The 20,051-nt window shown below is 40.9% G+C and overlaps 2 protein-coding genes across 3 annotated transcripts in view; one reads left to right on the forward strand and one right to left on the reverse strand.

The window, feature by feature from the left end:
• Positions 1-161: 161 nt before the first annotated feature.
• On the forward strand, positions 162-7,787 carry LOC147146194 (PRELI domain-containing protein 1, mitochondrial-like). 2 transcript variants are annotated; one of them, XM_086034054.1, is made up of 7 exons: positions 162-1,070; positions 1,769-1,966; positions 2,039-2,264; positions 3,849-3,962; positions 4,213-4,291; positions 5,024-5,049; positions 6,827-7,787. In XM_086034054.1, the coding sequence occupies exons 2-7, from the start codon at positions 1,875-1,877 to the stop codon at positions 6,860-6,862; spliced, it is 573 nt and encodes a 190-aa protein (XP_085890180.1). In that variant the 5' UTR covers positions 162-1,070; positions 1,769-1,874; the 3' UTR covers positions 6,863-7,787. The 2 variants fall into 2 exon arrangements, with proteins under 2 accessions (XP_085890180.1, XP_085890179.1); XM_086034053.1 differs by lacking the exon at positions 5,024-5,049 and having other exon boundaries at positions 212-1,070.
• A 2,119-nt stretch (positions 7,788-9,906) lies between these two features.
• Positions 9,907-20,051, reverse strand: part of mxd4 (MAX dimerization protein 4) — a 33,351-nt gene continuing 23,206 nt past the window's right edge. Inside the window, exons 4-6 of the mRNA XM_086033668.1 lie at positions 18,810-18,924; positions 17,628-17,790; positions 9,907-16,397 (exon numbers count right to left, since the gene is read on the reverse strand). Of these exons, the coding sequence (XP_085889794.1) occupies positions 16,210-16,397; positions 17,628-17,790; positions 18,810-18,924 (466 nt within the window). The 3' untranslated portion in view covers positions 9,907-16,209. The remainder of the gene's footprint in view (positions 16,398-17,627; positions 17,791-18,809; positions 18,925-20,051) is intronic.

The raw sequence follows: 20,051 nt of genomic DNA on the forward strand, positions 1-20,051 counted from the left end.
CATGCTAGCTGTACGAGCCGCAGTGCTTACTGGTCAAGAACATGCTTAGCTAGACCAGAAAAACGTTTTCCCCGGTGATATGAACAAGAGGGTTGTGTAGGTTTGGTGATACGCCATTATGACTGAAGACATTGAAAAAACAGAAGAGACGAACTTATCTTAGGTCTACCCATGGTCAGAGCAGATAACCTAATGCTGACATGTCTGGTCGTGTATCTTTTTTTCCCCTCGTTGGCCAAGAGGGGGTGCTCTCGAGCTATAATTAGAAATACTTTAGCCATACATTATCGCAGAAAAAGTATAATTTACTCAAGTGAACGTTTCTGTACATAGTACAGTAAATTGATTAATTTAAAATTTCCTGAGGTGGCACAAAGGTCCTCCAATTCTGAAATGACCCACACACGGTAGTGATAATGACCTAATTTGTTCGATTTGTGGATGTGGTTGCGGAATGTTTGACAGTTGGAGATACAGCAGAAGATATGAGGATGATTCGTCGTGGTAACCCTAAATCCGCGTTTAACCAAAATTACATTTTGTGATTCAATTGTTTACAGGATAAGTATGAAAACGGACGTGGTCTAAGTAAACAGCGGCCTCTGTTGGAGGTCTAGGGAAGTAAACGATGAATCCGCTTGCTGTACCTGTACCCGGCGGTCTACTCGTCTCCCATCCAAGAAGTAATCCGGCCTATATCACTGTTTAGTTTCGAGCCTGGTGCACAGACAACAGTAGGGGGGAAGGGTGTGTACTTATTTGTATACAAAAAGATGCGAACAAACGAAACTGCAAATATTGACATAATATACCAGGTTTATTTTTAAATCGTAACTGTGTCACAATCGTTCGTAGTCACATTACGGGCGCCATGTTTGCAGTACCTCACTTGGCCGCAGTAACAAGATGGCGTCAAAGTTCCAAACGGTGTAAAATAGATTACCAAGGATGTCGAGAGAGTATGTCTTCGGTGTAAAATGGCTAATCATAGCTTAGTATCCTGACTCTTAAACAAGAAGACACTCAGACCGTGGATATTTCAGCCAGCGTATCATTTGATGAAATAACAGGTAAATATTGGTGTTTTCTTATTGTCGCCTCCGGCGTCTGACCTGCTTGTATTAGCTCACCAACTTCCTTTATCCTTTACTTATTTCTCGTTCCAATGGGATTTGCTCCTAATGACAATAATTAAATAATTGCGTGGCAACTAAACGACAACGATTCATATAAGATATGTGATATGTGATTGTTTCTGAGAACGAGTGTGCTTGGCTCTCGCTGTCGTTTTGCTTTAGCAACATTAGCACGCTATTGAATTAACCTTTAGCCCAACTACTACGAAACAACGTGATACTTAAAATCAATATTGTGTGCTTGCGTAATCTGACTTCATTTGCATGTACAAAAACGTAATTTCCAATAAATAAACTTGAACATGTTGTCACGTTTACAGCGTCATGTTCATATGTTTAGCTTTATTAACCATATGAAAATCTTTTCTATGGCAATTTTATAGATAGGTTATACAATAATGTATGGCGCCTGTAGTGTGCTTTTTATTTTTTACATTTATTCAACTTTTACATGTACATGTACAATCATACAGTAATGTACATTTTCAATCCTCTACATGGTGGCACACCACAAAATACAGGCACTCAAGAGACTCACTATTTGTACAGTATACAACAAGCAATTTACAGAGAAAATGTCCATTATATGTCCCCATTAATGCATAGTATGCACTGTCATTTCATCTCTGCAGGACCGTACCAGACTTTGGATGGAGTCAGCGTCCCGTTTGTCTTTTTGTGTCGTCACAACAAGTGACTGCACGTTAACACATCAGTTGGACCATCAACAGGAGAACCATGGTCAAGTACTTTACTAGCAAAAGTGACATCAACAGCATCTGGGATCATGTCGTGTCTGCGTTTTGGCAGCGCTATCCCAACCCCTTCAGGTATCACATGACACCATAGTATTAAATCACGTTTGAATGTTTAAGCGCTAAAGAGTCATTGTCGTTGTCCAGCACTCACGTCCTCACGGAGGACGTAGTTTACCGCGAGGTTACCACAGACCAGCGGCTCCTCTCCAGACGCCTGCTCACAAAGACCAACCGGCTGCCCCGCTGGGCCGAGCGCTTCTTCCCCACCGGCATGTCGCGCTCCGTGTACATTGTGGAGGACTCCATTGTGGACCCGGTTAGCCGGAGTCTGACAACCTACACCTGGAACCTCAACCACACCACGCTCATGGTGAGAATGCCCTTTTTTGCTTTGAATGCAAGGTCTGTGGTGATATTTTAACAGCAGAATAACTTGATCAAGTCTTCAACTCAAAGTGTCACAACCACTGAAATAAAAAAATAAAGAATTACAAAACCTTTTCATTAAGTAAAATCAATAAAATAAAAACAAAACTGCTTAAAAAAAAAAGTAAACTAACTGAAACCTACATTTTACATTTAGAGTATAAAACGAGCTATTATCATAGCGAAAATGTCCTTCGTTTTCGTCTTTGGCTTGCAGTATGATTCGTTTTGGGGATATATTTTAAATGTATTTATTTTAATATTACTGTTCTGTCGAAACAAATAAGGAAGTTCAAACAGTCTTTTGGGTTATTGTAGTTTATTTAACTTAATTGCACAATATTTACTGTGATCTTGTTTTATTGCTGCACTCAATAAAGTGGAACCTGTTTCCAATTTTGATCAAAAGAAAAATGAGAAGGCATTTCTGAAACCTCCTCAGGGTGATAACACACTTTTATAGGATTTTCTGTTTTTTTTTAATTACATTTTATTTTTAGAAAAACAAATAGCACATTAAATCATAAATGTGATCTAACAAAGGTAAAGGGCAAATATTAACAATGTTTGCTGTTCTTATTACTTGAACACCACCCAAGGGTTAAATTAACTTAAAGTGAATAATAATATTTGGTGGCATAACCCTTACTCGCAATAACGGCGACCGACTTTGACTCCACTAGACTGTTGCATTCTTAATTTGAAATGCCTTTGCAGACCTTTACCGCTGCTTCTTTCAGTTCAGGACTTTTTGAACTTTTACAGTCATACAGGTGTAAAATATGGGAAATGCAAAGAAGAAGAAGAACAACAACTTGTATGTGGTAAAAATGAGAACATCAGATCTCAACCTAACAGATGTCTTACAAATGGATCTTGTTCTCAAGTTAGTTAACTTCCGTTAAATTTGACATGTAAAAACGTTATCTTTGATCGTGTGTGACAGACGTGAAAACGTCTTCACATCAAGACTTTTATCTTCAGAACAGCAGCATGTGAACTCGCCTGAGATGTTCAAATGAAGACGAATGTCCTTGACAGGGCTTGCTGAAATAAGCAGTGATTTTGCATGTGTGTTGCTTCACACACACACACTCACACATATACACACACAAAACAGCACCAATTGGAATTATGCCGCTCATGTTGTCTTTTTACGATGACACCGATCAAAGACATTGTCTGACCAAAGCGCTGCAAAACTGCAGTAGGAGCGCAGCCAGCTGAGCGGCATCTTGTCTCCACTGAAATAAACGCCACTTTTTTACCCACAGGAAAGATTTCAGATAGTGGCCACTAGGTGGCTCTAATTGTCTTTACTATACATGCATAGCCCTTGTTGTGAGTAGAAATGGTTGTTATGTCGATTAATGCACAGTGATTGGGTGACGACCAGTCCAGGGTGCGCCACTTGACAATAGCCAAATACACACACACACACACACACACACAACTCTACAAATGGCCCAAAAAGCATTTCTTTAAAAGTGGTTTGCTGGACTCGTCTTTGTCTGTGTTCTCTCGCCAGTCAGTGGAGGAGCGATGTGTTTTCCGAGACTCGGCAGAACAGCCGGGTGTCACCCAGCTGAAACGAGAGGCCTGGATCTCCTCCAGCATTTACGGCTTCTCCAGACCCATCCAGGTACCTCAATGTCTTTTTTTTCCCGTTTTATTACAGCGAGGTTAAAAACATGAAACGTGAAACTCCTCACCTTATTTGAATTGTTTACACATATTCAACTGGTTTGTGCAAAAAAAAAAAAACGCCCAAGTGAATTGTTCTCCGCAGGGCATAAAAATTCTTCAGAAGTTCAAAATAGGAAGTTGTGTTCTTCATATCTGTCTTCCGCGTAAAGCCGTTTCCTGTTTTTCCCCCCACTGTCCACACTCAGGAGTTTGGATTGGCCCGCTTCAAAAGCAACCAAGTGAAAGCCATGAAAGGGCTGGAATACGCACTGTCGAACCTGCAAGGTTGGTCCACTTAACTAAATCCACTTCATCAACGACACGCAGCATCTCATTTGGAAACACGACTGTAGGAAATGATCCTCGTGTGTACAGTCAGAATCACTTGCCGATAGGACCGCAACATAGACCCAAAAATCAAGCATTGTATGGAATTGTTTTGAAACTGCAATCCTCAATGCAGCCTCTCCGAAGCAACACTACTTTGTGATGCGAATGAGGAATGGGGTTAACACATCAGCGATGTTATACTGTCATCATTAAAGTTGGATTTCCACTGTTAGTCGCAAGTGCCCAATTTCGATTCGATGTCTAATCGATCGCTTTTCGGTTTAAAATGCCCAAATTTCGATTTATCACGTATCGATATAAAGCGTAAGTCAAGTCAAAAACGTTTCTTTGCATTAAATATGTTATGCGTGCCCCCACTAGTCTCAACACAGTATTCTGATTAATAGGGGTGTAACAAAAACTCATTTGAATCGGAATCGGTTTTGATTTGAACGATGCAAGTGCACCGAATCAAACCGAATTCACATCTACGGCCAATTTACAGTCTTCTGTCAGGCTATTATGCATGTCTTGGGTGTGTATTGCCATGACAAAGAGGGAGAAAAGTTGTTCGATCTGACTCCATGACAAGCAACAGCACGCGAAAATCAATTGCATGACGTGCGTGGTGCCGCTGCGTCACCGCTGTCCCACTGTTGTGTGATTCTGTCCCGCCGCCGCCTTCAGACGTCGGCCTCAGGCTGAGCGGCCTGGTGAGTACGCCAGCGGCGGAGCGGGTCACAACATGGGGTATACACCAGCACCATCGATAACAAGAGACACTGCTGACCCGATGCAGCCGACTAGTCTAGTCTAGTCTAGAGCATTGTTGAAACAATGATACAACGATATGATACATGAACTTTATCTGACATCAACAAGAACTTTATCTCTTCAATACACGCATGTTGGATGTCATTCAGTGGTGCAGGTGAACCTCATGTTGTGGCTTGCGGACATCCAGTTCGTGATACATGTTACTGAGGAGTGAGGTTGTGCATGTGCTCAGAGGAAAAGCTGTGATGGGTGTGGAATTAGTAGTAGTGAGTAAAGTAGGTAGTTTCACACGGCATTTCTAGGGTGGAGCAAACATGAATGTTACGGTATTTCGGAGGCAAACCTTTTCTTGCGCAGCACGTGGCCATTGAAGGGCAGCGCAGCCAGCCACGGTTGAAGTAAATCTTAAACTGTTTACTCGACACAGTGCAAACCTCTTGAAATAAAAGCTATTAAAAAAAGTGTGTGTGTAGGTAGAGTTCAATTAAATTGATATCACGAGAAAACTCTGGCAAGTAGTAAAGAGTTCTTCGAGAGGCTTCAGGCTGTTTAATGCCACGCCCATCTTAAGTTTACTTTCAAATTGAGCATAAAATAAACAGAATTATACTTTTGGATATGTAAAACAACACAAAGCTCGGCCTTTAGTCCACTAGCTTAATGCTAATGCTAATACAGAATGGGAACACATCGTCACCTTCCTAAAATTATTATATGTATTAATCAAGGATATCACGATATCCAAATGTCGCGATACGATAATATCACGATATGAACCACGATATGATGCAGTGGGAGGAATGCTAACGGCAGAGGTTTATTTGAAGCTCATTAGGCTAGGGAGTGAGCGAGTCGAAAGTTGTCGTGTAACCGCTTTATTTAACAGCGGCCATTGTTTATACGGTCCAAGGGAGCGCTTCCATTGGTCAGCCCTTCGACTTGCGGTTTCTCCTGCACAGGAGCCGTTTCGGTGCTGCGATGTTCAATGTAGTTAGCACGGGCGGGCGCGGTAGCAATACCATACATTATTTGGAGCATCTGGTATCCGTTTTAGTTTCGAATGATGTCTAACACCACAGGCGAGGTCATCTAGTTTTGGTTTGTCGAGCACCCCTGTGGGTGAGACCTAGTACCGCTGTGGCTGATGCCTGGCGCGATTCCAGATGTTGCTTAGCACTACTCTCAACGTCACAGGGGATGACGCCCATCAATAACCTCAGATGAAGTCTAGCATTGCTTTCGAATGTGTCTGGCACTCCCCTAAATAGTGTCTAGCACTACCTTGCATGTTGCCTGGAGCTATAGGTGATGTCTAGCAGCACTTAATGCCTAAGATGAAGGGATTATCAGCACTCTCGATGACGTTTGGCAGCTATCCTAGTCGTTGTCTGGACCAGCATAGATGATCAAAGTCATATATATGGAGTGACGCGTTTAAAAGGTGTCCGTCTCCCTGTGCCAGCATGCGGGCACAGGCCAGGACCGAACCCCAAAATGTAGGTCGAAAAGTAACAGCAAAGGCCTGTCTGACACGTCAGCCCGATCCAAACCTTTGGAATGTGACTCGTGAGATCATCGTAGCAGCATGTTCTACAACGTGAAGTGGGTCGGGGGGGTTGGTTTCGGGTCCGGTCAGACAAAAAATAGATCGCAAGGTGTCTCCGAAAGTGCCGTGCGAGTCACACGCTGTGTTTTGGTTTTGTGTGGACGCAGGAGAGACGCCCCAGCGGCTGCTCCGGAGTTCGGTGAAGGAAAACTCCGATAAGGCTAAAGGGGCCACCAAGAGCCTGGCCTCTACTGCCTCTACCGCGCAGAACCCTCAGCAGTACGTCTGACGGAGGAGAGATGAAGGACCGCGGGACATCTCTCTCATCATCCAGTTTGAAGAGTCTCAGGGAGCCCTGGCAGGCTTTGGACCAACAGCACATTTCACGACTGCAAGCAGCTTTTCAACACGTATCATAAGCCACTCTGAAAAAATGATCGTACTCTTTGTTGGCACTTTGTGATCAAATTTTCGAATGTCTTGTCTTAAAAACACGGCTGACTTTTGGCATGACAACGAAAGCTTGCAACCAACCTGCACGCAAATGATACTTACTAATCGTTTACTTAGGCCTGAATAGTCAATCATTCAAAGACACGCCTTGGTGTTTAAGTCAACTGGAATAAAAGCAGTAGTTCGTGTGTGCGTGCAAAGGCAATAACACACTTTCGTAGAGTGGGTGTACAAGGCGAGAATCATCCTGTTTGTACGCCGGAAAGAAAAGTGAAAAATTATGTACATACAAAATTTTGGACTGGTGCCTGCTGATGTGAAACTATGGAACATATCAATGACTGCAAAGTTGAAATGGTCAACTTCAACTATAAGACAAATTGTGGCTGATTGATATGACCAGTTTTGCAAGAATTATGTTTTTGTCGAGCTTTAATGGTCTATAGAATCTACTGTTGATCTTTTCTTTAATAGAAATGGTTTGTTTGTTATTTTTATAGACTTTTCATGGCTTTAAAAATTCATGAATGAAAATGTTTAAAAATGTGTTCTGTTTTTTTCAGTGTGCTCTAAAGGTATTTTAATTTGCTTTAAAGTATTTATTTGACAGTAAAATAAAAACTGTTTCCTTGTAAGAGGGAGAAATTGAATAAAACGTGCATACGTATGGACAAACAGCTGGGTTTTTCTTCCATTTCCTCCACGGGACTTAAACTAGAATATATAACACTGAGGGAAAATGGATCATTTAAAAAAAATTATAAAAGTATTGTGGGAAAGAGTATAAAGTCACAAAAAAAAAGACTTTTTAATAAAAGTCCATTTGAGAAGTTAGCTGTGCGACCGAGTCTTGAGGAATAAAATTCTAATATCCACCCCAAAAAAATGGCAATGTGACAAAAAATATTTAAGGTAGTAATTTTGAGGAACACAATTTCACAAATCTAAAGTAATTTTCGTAGCCCAAAAAATTACAAGAAACATTTATATACTATAGGAGTACATACACATACGCGTGTATACAGGTATATAGATAGATAGACATACATATACAGTATACATTATACGTATATCCTGCGACTCATTTCCACCAAGCACAATAATGAAGCTGAGGCGGCGTTTTAAGTATAAAACATTTTAATTATATTACAATGAGAACGTACACAATACCTTCAAGTGTTTGCTCAAATGTAGCCAGCACCAGGTACTCATGCACACACGCACCCACTCGCGCGCACACTCACTCACATACACGCGCACATAAACCTTTTATAACGTCTCGTTGAACGCATGATACACATCTGCTATCAGGAACATATTCACAGGTCTCTGGCACAGAACGCTCCCCCTACTAGCCGCCTACGGAAGCGTGAACTGCCAATGTGGAGTAAACGTTTTTTGGTTTGGGTTATGGTTTTCTAACGTATTGACAAAGTCGTTTGAACGTATTTGGTAAAACATCGTCTAAATGCTAAAAACAGCATTTTTTTTTTTTCCTAATAATGCCACGGAGTATTTAGCCTAACTATACAAAATACGTTCCAACGACTTTATCATTACGTTTGAACGACTTTGCCAAATCGTTCAGGCGACTTTGCAGTACGTTTTAATGACGCAGCCCAGTCAAAAATGTTCCCTCCGCATTTGCAGTTCCTTGTTTCCGCACACACCATTCTTTTCTTGAATGTCCTTTAATACACTGTTCTATTATTATTTCAATCTATTAGAAAGGTTGCTCTCCCGAAAGCTACGCGCAATTACAAACATTTGACAAGTTACTCGGCATGGTGAGGGTGTTCAAAAGTGACTTTTTGTATTTGGCAGGAATATTGATTTGACAAGCACCCATGATGCACAGGAGACCACTACTCATCAACGTCATCACAGCCTTCAATTTGCACTTCCAGCGTGTGCAGTGGATAATCAGTCGCTGATTATTACAGACATATACATATATATATATATATATATATATATTTTTTTTTTTTCCATAAAATTACTATTTAAGAAAATACTTTTTTTTTTTTTTTTTTTTTACAAGGCACGTCGTTAAAAGTGTTTTCCAAAGCTACTGACAATGTCAGTCACTCACATTCTACCAAGGGCTGTTAGGGCCACACTGAAAAGAAAAAAAAACGGATCAAAATAGTAATTTGGTGGTAATGGTTCAGTTGGGGTTTTTTTTTTTAGAATAAAAGTGATGTTTTGAGAACTCGGGAATACTTTTTTTTTTAGAGTAATTTGTTGTATTTTTGGGTACAAAATAAAGTTGTAATATTAAAAAGTACTATGGGGAAGAAATTACATTTTACGTGAACAAACTCATAATTTTACAAAATTCATAATGACTCGCTCATAATACTATGAGGTGTTTTTATTTTACAAGAAAAAAAGCAATATTAGATTTATTTTAGTTTTACAGGTCAAAATGTATTAATCTGATAACCTTTTGTCATTGACAAGCAAAAAATGAATGAAAAACCTTTAGACGTTGAGGTGGGAAAAGGAAAAATATTACAAGAAAAAAGAGATTTTATACAAAAATTTAGTATGTATGATTTAAAAAAAGATGCAATTATTGCAAGTAGGAAATCATTTTAGGACAACACTGAGAAATGTACGTATTACATTATAAAAATTTGGAAGCAAAGTGAAAATTTTTGGGGAAAAACATTTACAAGGAAAAAGTTGTGACTAAAATTGTAATATTAAGATTTTGAAAAAGTTGTAATTTACAAAGACGTCATTTTTAAACAGTTGTATTTTTTTGTGTGTAATTTTTTTTCTTCTCAAAAACATGATTTCGGTGTTGTCCTTTTCGACTTTTTGTTGTGATATTCCGACTTTACTCTGATAAAACTGCAATTACGTTTTTCTCCATACAATTTCAATTGCTTTTTCGTCAGAATTCCCTCTCCTAATACTAAAGAAAAATTCCCTAAAAATTGTAATTCCTTTTTTTTTGTTTAGTTTTAAATTTCATTCTTGTGTGTGGCCCAATAGTCTTTGGCAAACAATCGCCAGTCAATCTTGTTGGTGTAATCTCACGTGTGGCCCGCAAATTGCCTCGCTCGCTCCGTCCTCATCCCAAGAGGGAGGTTCTGTGCAAGAGATCATCTTTTATGCCATTAATATGCTTTTTAGCAAAGCGAATCGCTGCCACATGAAAAAAAAAGGCTCAGTATCACTTACAAATACATTCAGCAATGACATCAATAGATTAAAATGAAAAGAATCCGAAAGTCTGCTCCTTCTGACGTGCCCACCTTGACCACCTGGGGGCAGTGTAAGTAAGCACTGAGGCGTAATGAAGAATCCCGCTTGAGTTCTAGGCAGTCCTTGCCTCTTTGAAGCAGCCAATGATATTGCAGTGGGACGTGTCCTAGGATACATAGTAACGTAACTCAGAGCTCATCAGTACGGCACTAGTCACTCTATGCGGAGGACAAAGAATATGAGAGTACTGTTTAATTGTCTGTCTTCATGTAGTTGCTGAAAAAAATGTGTTCAATCTGTTGCTTAAGCTAGTGGGGCCTTTAGGCAAGGTGTTGTTTTATGTTTGATTTAAAAGTAAATTGGAACTGGGCGTGGCAATAAACAACTTGAAGCCCCTATTTTTTTTTGGGGGGGGGGAGTAATTGCTGACTATTTGGTAAAGTGCTACATATTGTGAAGTCAGGTGAACTGAACTTGCTGCCACCATACAGCGATTAAAAATAAATTTGAGACACCACAACAGGGCAGGAAATCCTGAGACGAAGGGGGCTTGATATTGGTAATGACATGTCGAGATTTGGGAGTCTCCCTATTACAGGCTTTGTTTATGTCAATTATTTAATAAAAGATATCCTTGCTTATCCATTGTGCTGGTTTCTGTTTGAATGGGGTGTGGCCTTTCTGGTTAAGAAACTCCCCAGATTACAACAAACCCTTCATGTCATTACGTGCTACTGAGCCTTTTTTGAGTGTGGCAACAACCCGCTACCAAACTTTTTTTTAACTAACAGACTAAAAAGAACGCTACAAACAGTCATGTTCAAATCCTCGACATGAATGTAAACTGTCAATGACGACACAAAAAAAAAGCTTTTTTTTTTTTGTTTCGCTTAAATCTCCATTTTTTTTTTTCTTGGCCCTCCTGCAGTGTTTGAAGAGAGTGCAGATAGGAGGTCGTCAAGAGTTGGTCACCATTAAACGCACCACAGAGTCAAAAGCAAAAAAAAAAAAAAAAAAAAAAAAAAAACAACAACAAAAAAAAAAAATTAAAAAGAAACACCTGCTTGTCTTCCAAAATAAAAAGCTAAGAGAAAAGAAAACAACCCTGGCCGCCCTCGCAAAAAGCGCACGATGGTCATATTGCTGTGTCAGCGTGGAAGCTAACAAACAAACTGAAAGAAACAAAACACTGTTGTTGGAGCCGAGCCTCGGCTGGGACATCGGGGAGACGATCACGCCGCAAAGCTGCCATCGGGTCAATTATTCTTGAAAATCGCTCCTCTCCCGGCCACGCCCGCTCAACTAAAACAAAGTCTTTGAAAACAACAAACAAAAACAAAAAACATTCGCATAAAACACGCTTCAAGCCTGAAAAGTTCCAACCCCTGGTGGTGACCGTTTTAAGGGGGGGGGGGGGCGACTAGAAGCTGCCGTGGGGCGTTACCAGTGTGGAGGGTGGGGCGACAAAAGGTCGAAGGTCAGGTGGGGGGTGCACGGACCTCTCCTGGCACGCCCCCTGCTGGTTGGAAGTGTTTTTGGTTGACGTTTGGAGTGGATGGGTGGGGGTGGGGGGGGGGGGGGCAGGGGGGGCAACCTGAGTGGGGGGCCGGGCTTTGGGGGCAGGGGCGGGGGCGGGATCAGGGCCGGGCGGCTCACCAAGGCACAGAACACAGCAGGAGAGTCTGCCCCCGTACTCCCTTCCATAAGTCTCTCTCGACGTAGATTCATTTTTCCGTTTCTGTACAAAGCTATACATACACGCAGCGGGCCACTACATTAGGTACACCTGCACAATCTAAGGAGACTGCATCCACTAGTAGTTGGCCTTTACAGAGATAATAGCGCTCAGTCTCCAGTGGTTCTCATGAAGCCGGACTGTACAATATCATGGGTGGTCACTTTAGAGTTGTAATAGTACGAGAAAAATACGACCCCAAAAAAAGAAAGACAAAAGTTATTTTAAAGTCTTTTTTTTGGGGGGGGAGAAAAAAAAAGTCATATTTGTTCAAGAAAAACATTCTAGTAGTATTAATCCAACTAGAGTTAAACTATTGCAAGAAAAAGAATAGTTTTTGGAGGGGGGAAAATGGAATATTCAGGAAAAAAAAAAAAAGTTAGTTTACAAGAATAGTCTATTTCGAGGGAAAAAATGTCTGAATTTTAAAAAGAAAAACATGAAATAAGAAGATGATAAAGACTTCAAGGGGGGATCGCGAAATGACAATGGGGGAAAATAGATTAATTTTCTAGAGTAAAAAGTCATTTTACAAAAAAAAAGAAACTCAGAATGTTACATGAAAAAAATAGTATTAAAGTATTAAGTATTAAAACAACAAAGAGTTGCAATATTGCAAGAAAAAGGTATCATTTTCAGAGTAAAAAATCCCAATATGTAAAGTAAAAACAATTTGGAGTGAAAAAGTCACTTTATAAGAATAGTCCATTTTGCCAAAAAGCCTGAATTTGAGAGACATTTTAAGTGTACAAAGTTTAGTTTTTAAGTTAAACTTTCATTTTAGAACAAAACGAGGGGAGGAAAAAGTAGAAAATGACAAGATAAAAACTTTTTTTTTTAGAATATTTGTAAAAAATGTGGAAAAGTTCATAACATAATTTGTTGTGATTTTTTTTTAAGGTAGGAAATTATAGCCCAATTATTATGACAGAAAATTTATTTTTCAATGAAAATAAACTAGTGAAGAAACAATAAAAACAAGCAATTTTGTGGGATGAAAAAAATGTCAATGTGAAATTTTGGGCCATGTAAACCTACTAGAGCCACTTGTGACAGCATTATTATCTCTGTAAAGGCTTTTGCATTGTATTTGTGTATACATCCATACTTAGTCAGTTTTGCATATTACATATACAAAAATCAGTATGTATGTGCACACAAAAAATATACATCTATCTACTCACTTTTTTGTCTTTTTTAAAAGAGCACATGTAGGAAAATAGAATACAAAATGTAATGCGAGAAATAGACTACAATGATGAATATAGTGATCATTTTTTGTGTGGGTTTGAGATATTTTGAGCCTTTTATATCTTTTTTTGTTAGTTTTTTTTTTTTTTTTTACAAGGCCAAACATGATGGACCTTTTTTTCGAAAAGATGTCGCCTGAAGTGGCCAAGAGAAGCGCCTCGTCCGTCAATAGTGACTGTCGTTTGTAACCTTAAAGGTTAGGAAAAAGATTATCATTATTCTTACAAATACGAGAGATTGTGACCAAAAAAAAAAGAAAAAAACATGATGAGTTGGTCATCTTAGGGGAAGGGTATGTCAAAGACAGAGTTAAAAAAAAAAAAAAAGTGACAGAGCTGCTGCAGAGGAATGCCGATTGTGACATTTGGTAGTTTGGCATTTTAATTTCTTTTTTTTTTTTAAGTATGCTGGGGCGCGAATCTCCAGTGGCGCCTCGTGGTCCCGCCGGAACCATTTGAAACACTCGGAGGAAGCACCCTCCTCCTGCATGCTCTGCTACATCGCTTCGCTACTGAGCAAATAGAGTTGCGAAAAGGCCATAGTAGTCCATCCACACCATAGGGTGTTATAGTGTAGTGGTCAGTAGTGTGGAGTAGTGGTGAGGCAACCTAACCAAAAAAAAATAAAAATAATCGGGGAACGATAAATAATCAAATTGCTCGTGTTCTCCGCGGCAGCTCTGTGACTCTTACGGTTTGTTTTTGTCCAAAAAACACGTCACAATTTCAATATGGCTGGTGGATTTGGGGAGGATTAGCCTAGTTTAAGACTAGCATATCTTATTTTAGTTTAACACAAAGACTGAAAATGGCGAGAAATACGCAGAATGTGGCTTTTTCAAAACATTGTCAATCTGGAGGCTATAGTTAGCCTAATAGCAGAAGTCATTTTTAACTCACTTGCAGTCAGAATAGCAACAAAATCTACAAATGTGCTTGCTAAAAAAATGTCTGTGCAGTTACCCAGTTATGTAAGTCATTGTAACCTGAAAAGGGTTCAATCAAGGCAACAGCACTCATCTTGTTGAAATTGTTGTTGTTTTTCTTGCTTTCCGGAAATATTTAAAAATGACTGAGGTGATTATGCTATTAGGCTAACAATTTGTGCTTTGCAGCTGTGTTCAGGATCGTAGCGGTGCGTTAAAATGGGCTCACTCCATTCAACGCAAATGAAGCAGTTCTTGGAAACAATATGTTTTGTAACGAAAAAAAATCTTTCTTTCATTTCCCGTACAAGAATATATTTGAGCTTTTTTTGTTGTTTGGATGTTAAAGTGAACATGTGGCGTTCCCAATGCATTTTAGTGTATGTAAATAAACGCAGTTACAGTGGGTCCTCAGTTTACGACTGTACTGTCCTTCCAAGGTTCCAAACGGCACGCGATGACGTAGCTCGCCCAGAGGCGGAAGAATCACGTGGTGCATGAACACACAGCTAAGTTAGCGCCACGCTTACTGTTTTTCATTTGATTCGTTTCTATTTATAACTTAAAGGTTTATTTCGAGCAAATATTTTCTGCAATTATGACTTTGCCACTGTTTTTGCGTAATTCCGATATGGCTACGATGGTCCCGATATCCCATATTATGGAATCGAGGATACAATACGCAATGAGCTACATTGCACAGCAGCGTAATACTTACAATTTTTCATTTGAAAGCTTTTTTTAGATTCACAGCCTACAAGTGTTTTGAAAGCAGATATTTACCGTAATGTACTTGACAATTGGAGTAACATATGAAATGCTCCAATGCGTTCTGACTTTGGCTTACGTTGCCGCCGAAAGAGCAGAACTCGGTTGTAAACCAAGGACCCTCTCTAGAAGCACTTTTTAACTTGATTCACTTTTTTTTTTTAACACACTACTATTACTCTGAACACAACTGTAGCGTCTGTTATGACTAGCCACTGTATAAAAATGCAACTGTACAGATTGGGATTTTGTGGAATTTTAGGGTGCTGGTGCACTGTATTTTCCGTTGTTTCATTGTTAGAACCAGGCTAACTGGTTCTCCTTCACCTATCCAGTGGTAAGCTCAAATATTTCCTGATTCTGGCGTGGGAACACTATTGATCTTTTCCTCACACTCAAGTGTCTGACTATTGCTTGTACTGTGCGGTGCGGCAGGCTAATGAGGTCCTAGTTGTGTACAGACTGTGGAAACCGATGGAGGTGATTTGCATACTTGAAGGCATTTTGTCTGCGTGTTATTGCCATGTGGAGATGACGCAAAGCTTTTTCTTGTGTTATCGTCTGACGCGCACATACAAACGCACGCACACACACACACACAGACTCCCAAATGCGCATTAAAAAGTTAAAGCTATCCATCTCACAACAGAAGTCCCTCACTGCTCTCTGTGAGCCTGCAGCAAGGCGGGCTAAGGGGTGAGTTGGTTGGTTGGTTGGTTGGTTGGTTGGTTGGTTGGTAGGTTGGTAGGTGATATTTTTTTTATAGATTGGTTGGTTGGTCAGTTGGTTGGCTGCTTGTATTGATTGGTTGGTTGGTTGGTTGGTTGGTTGGTTGGTTGGTGTATTGTTGATCTTTTTTTTCAGATTGGTTGGTTGGTCAGTTGGTTGGCTGCTTGTATTGATTGGTTGGTTGGTTGGTTGGTTGGTTGGTTGGTTGGTTGGTTGGTTGGTTGGATGGTTGGTTGGTTGGTTGGTTGGTTGGTTGACTGATAGGTTGTTTTGTGTTTTGGTTGGGTGGTTGAGACATGATACAACAAGGCGAAGTGGGGTCAGGGAGGGAGAGCAGCTCGGAAGGCTTGCGTGACATTCATAGGCCTTTGTGGACTGCTCTGATGTGGGTCGTGGGTACACACACGCGGCGGTGGTCTGGAGGCGGCGGGGTCGGGGGGGTCGAAGAAGCTGGATGGTCTGGCCACGGGCGTCTAACAGTGGTGTGGCTGCAGTCTGTGGGAATGTGGGGCCGTGTAGCTGGTGTCGCTGGAGCTGCTCTGGAGGCTGTAGTGGTCCTCCTCCTCCTCCTCGTCCTCCACCTCCTCTTCCTCTGGGTCACTGATGCTCCCCACGCTGTCGACCTCGACAGGGGTGAACTCCATACCCTCGATGTCTACCTCTGCACACACACAAAAAAAAACAGAGGGCAAACTTTTTAATTCCGTATACCAACATACCACCAACTATGATCCCAATACAATCATCGTACAAATATTACCCTTAAAAATGGCATACATATTATTTGGTTTTGAAAAAATGCACAGGAAGTACGTGTGTACGCGCACATGGTGGCAAAGACTCTCCATATCTTCCACTACCAACACGGGCTAAAATAAACTCCGCCCTGACATACAAAGATCGCTCAGTCAAGATGTATCACTTCAACAATACTTCCTTGATCCTAATTACTACTTTCTTATTAGCCAGTGCCTTGGCGCCATCTTATAGCATTTTAGGCCATTGCAGAAACAGCAAAATAGGATGCGAATGGGTGAATTTTTCAGCAAATAGCTAAAGATAGGTCCACAGGTGAAAATCGGGAACAGTATACACTCTAAAAACAGTTGGGTTAAAAATAACACAATTTTGGGTAGAAAATGGACCGATCAACAAATTGGGTCAATTTGACCCACCTTCTTGCATTGTTTTGTACAAAACAGCCCAATTTAGGGGTTGTTTTCTGCAAAACAACCCAGAATGTTGGGTCAAATTGACCCAAGTAGTGGATCGGTCCTTTTTTAACCCCAAATTGTTTTTAGAGTGTAGCAATAGTTATGATCCAATCACGCAAAAAAAAAAAAAAGCACATTTTCCAGGTAAAATGATGATTTGGCAAGGTGGGACTGCTCCTTTCTTAAAGTCAGATTTAAATTTATTTTCAAGAACAAGGTCGAAAGCTAATTAACACGTGGCTTTCCACATGTGAGGTCCACAGGTCAGAGACTAGCCAGAGGAATGCAACAAAGGTGTTGGAACAAACCGATATGGTGTCAACATGTGTGTCAGGCACCTGTAGGTCATGACTGAGTGGAAGAGCACATGGAGGTCAGGCTCACGCCATTCGTTTAGCTGAATCTACAACCAAGACCATGGCAAAAAAAAACGTACAACGGTACCGTTGAGGCCTCGCACCCAGGCTCCAGACTCCACGTCACACTCGGCAAAATAAGCGCTTTACAAAATGGATGGATGTGCATTCTGATGAGCTGCTAATGTAAAATTGGAATATGCCCATTGTGGGACTGATATGGTTTGTTTTATGCTTTTCTCCACGCCAGCCGGCAAGTCCAACGGTCAGATATCCCCGCCGTTTTGAAGCGTGGTGTAAATGTCTGCTAAGTCGGCGTACCTTGCTCCGAGTCGGTGGAGATGGTGGAGCCCATGCTGTCAGTGCGGATGCGCTCCACAGTTCCAGACACCGAGAGCTGCTCAAGGCGGCGTTTGAGGTAGCGGTGCTCTCTCTGCAGCTGCTCCTTCATGTTTAAAGCCTTCCTGTCCTGCTCTTCCAGCTTCTGCAAACATACACAGACACAAAACAGGCAACTTAAATCAATAGACGTTGGCTCCAAGCTAAACGTACATTTGCGTAAGAAATGCAAGCAAAATGTCAACGCAGATGGTCAACTCATTTCATGCAAGTCAAAAAAGTAAGCTAGCGACGACACGACTGCTACTAGTTCCGTACAAAAAGATCGCCGCCGGTCGAGTAGCCGCGCTCATTCAGCAAGCTGAACTGTGACTGATAACATAAAAAATATTCAAGCCATTTTTGAAAAAAAAAAAAAAAAAATAGCCAAAGCCTAACCAAAACTGAAAGCGTACCAAACCAGTTTTGTTTTCACGTCAACCCGGCCAAGCTACAAAATAATGTGCTTAAACAAGTGCATTTCAACATCCAAGAAGGAAGTGGCCAGATGACCAAGCGTAAATAAATAAATACACTGCTTTGCCTGGTTGTGGGAATGGATTGGGTTCTTTTTTTTTGTGGTGGATTAAAAAGAGGTTTCACGCTATAAATAGGCTCTTTTCTGGTCAGACGACAATAATGGCGGTATGATGTTTGCACAGCATGCACAATAAACAGGAAATGAAGGGTTAAAACTCAATTTTCCACCGAGCACATGGCGCTGCCGCTTCTGCCGCTGGTGAACAGAACAATCGTTGTTCCTTCAGCTTTGCTTTTAAGCAGACATCTGAAGATTTTCGCCCCCCCCCCACCCCCCCAAAATAAACGACTGGTATTTGGAACTACTCTGTTTGAAATCTTACTACCTTGACTTAAGTTCCAGATGGAGGAAAAACAAGCTCAAAGCAACATGCTTCACCGCAGGCATGGTGTTCTTCGTGTGTACATATCTTTTGGAAGTGTGCCCAAAAGTTAATCCTTCATATCATCAGCCCCTAAGACATTTTCTGTAAATGCCAAGAAGACCACCATCCCTACGAAATTAGAGGGAAGGTCTACCCAACCTTTGGCTGACAAAATAACAATGCCGTCTTTGTGTCTCGTTTGTTATGGGTCCTTTAATACCTTGATGTGCATTTTGGCCCTTTTCAGCAAGCTCAGTGTGGTGTGTCTGGTGCTGTCTGGACCCAAAGGCACCAGCTTCTTCAGCTGCTCCAAGTACAGCCGTAGTTTGGCGCGCCTGCAAGCACACAAATGGAGGGTGAGTGACTAACTATCGGAAGGCGGTAAATTGGGCAGACGCTGCGACCTTGAAGGGCCTTTTTAAATGCTTCTGTTCCAAGACTCACTGTTCTTGTCTTGGGAGGAAAACAAAAAAAAAAAAAACATCCACGGAGCAAGAAAGACTCGTTACTACACGATCAGGAATGATTCCCTGCGGATTTGCATGCTTGTCCTTAAAACGCAGCTACAGCCACCTGTGCTTCTTGACTTGCTTAAAGTGTTAAGTCAAACCAAACATTTTTTTTTAGGAATATGTTCTATGAAGGCCCACTAGTTGAAAGACAGGCTTCTGATTAATATTGCGTTTGTGGAATAAGAGTTAATCCACCCATTTTTTCGCCATGTCTGACGGCGGCCATTTTGTCACTTCTGTCGACTGAAAATGACATCACAACTGCTCAGTGCTCAGGTGACGACCAAACACGGCTGACCTGTTTTCTGAAGCTGAGCCATGACTGGTCGTTAGCAAAGCCCTGAGCGATTGTGATGTCATTTTCAGTCAACAAGAAGTGGCAAAATGGCCGCCCCCTGAGATGGCTAAAAACGGGTGGATTTTGCTGCTTAAAGTGGAAGTCAACTCATATTTTTTTCAAAAATATGTTCTATGCAAGCCCACAAGTTGAAACAAGGCATTCTGATAAATATTGCGTTTGTGGAATAAGCGTTAATCCACCCGTTTTTAGCCATCTCAGGGGGCGGCCATTTTGTTACTTCTGTCGACTGATGATGACATCACATCTACTCAGGGCTCAGGTAACGACCAATCACGGCTTAGCTTCAGAAAACAGGTCAGTCGTGATTGGTCGTTACCTGAGCCCTGAGCAACTTCGATGTCATTTTCAATCGACAGAAGTGACAGAATGGCCGCCCCCAGAGATGGATAAAAATGGGTGGATTTTGCTGCTTAACTCATATTCCACAAATGCAATATTCATCCGAATGCCATGTTTCAACTTAGTGGGCCTTTCTGGGAACTTATTCTTGAAAAGAATATGTTTGGGTTGATTTCTGCTTTATCTCATAATTCATATTAATCATATTTCCTTGTTTGAACTAGTGAGCCTGCATAGAACATATTTTTGA

The sequence above is a fragment of the Filicampus tigris genome, chromosome 6 (genome assembly GCF_054856515.1).
Source record: "Filicampus tigris isolate MCC_2025a chromosome 6, RoL_Ftig_1.0, whole genome shotgun sequence".
Lineage (NCBI taxonomy): Eukaryota > Metazoa > Chordata > Actinopteri > Syngnathiformes > Syngnathidae > Filicampus > Filicampus tigris.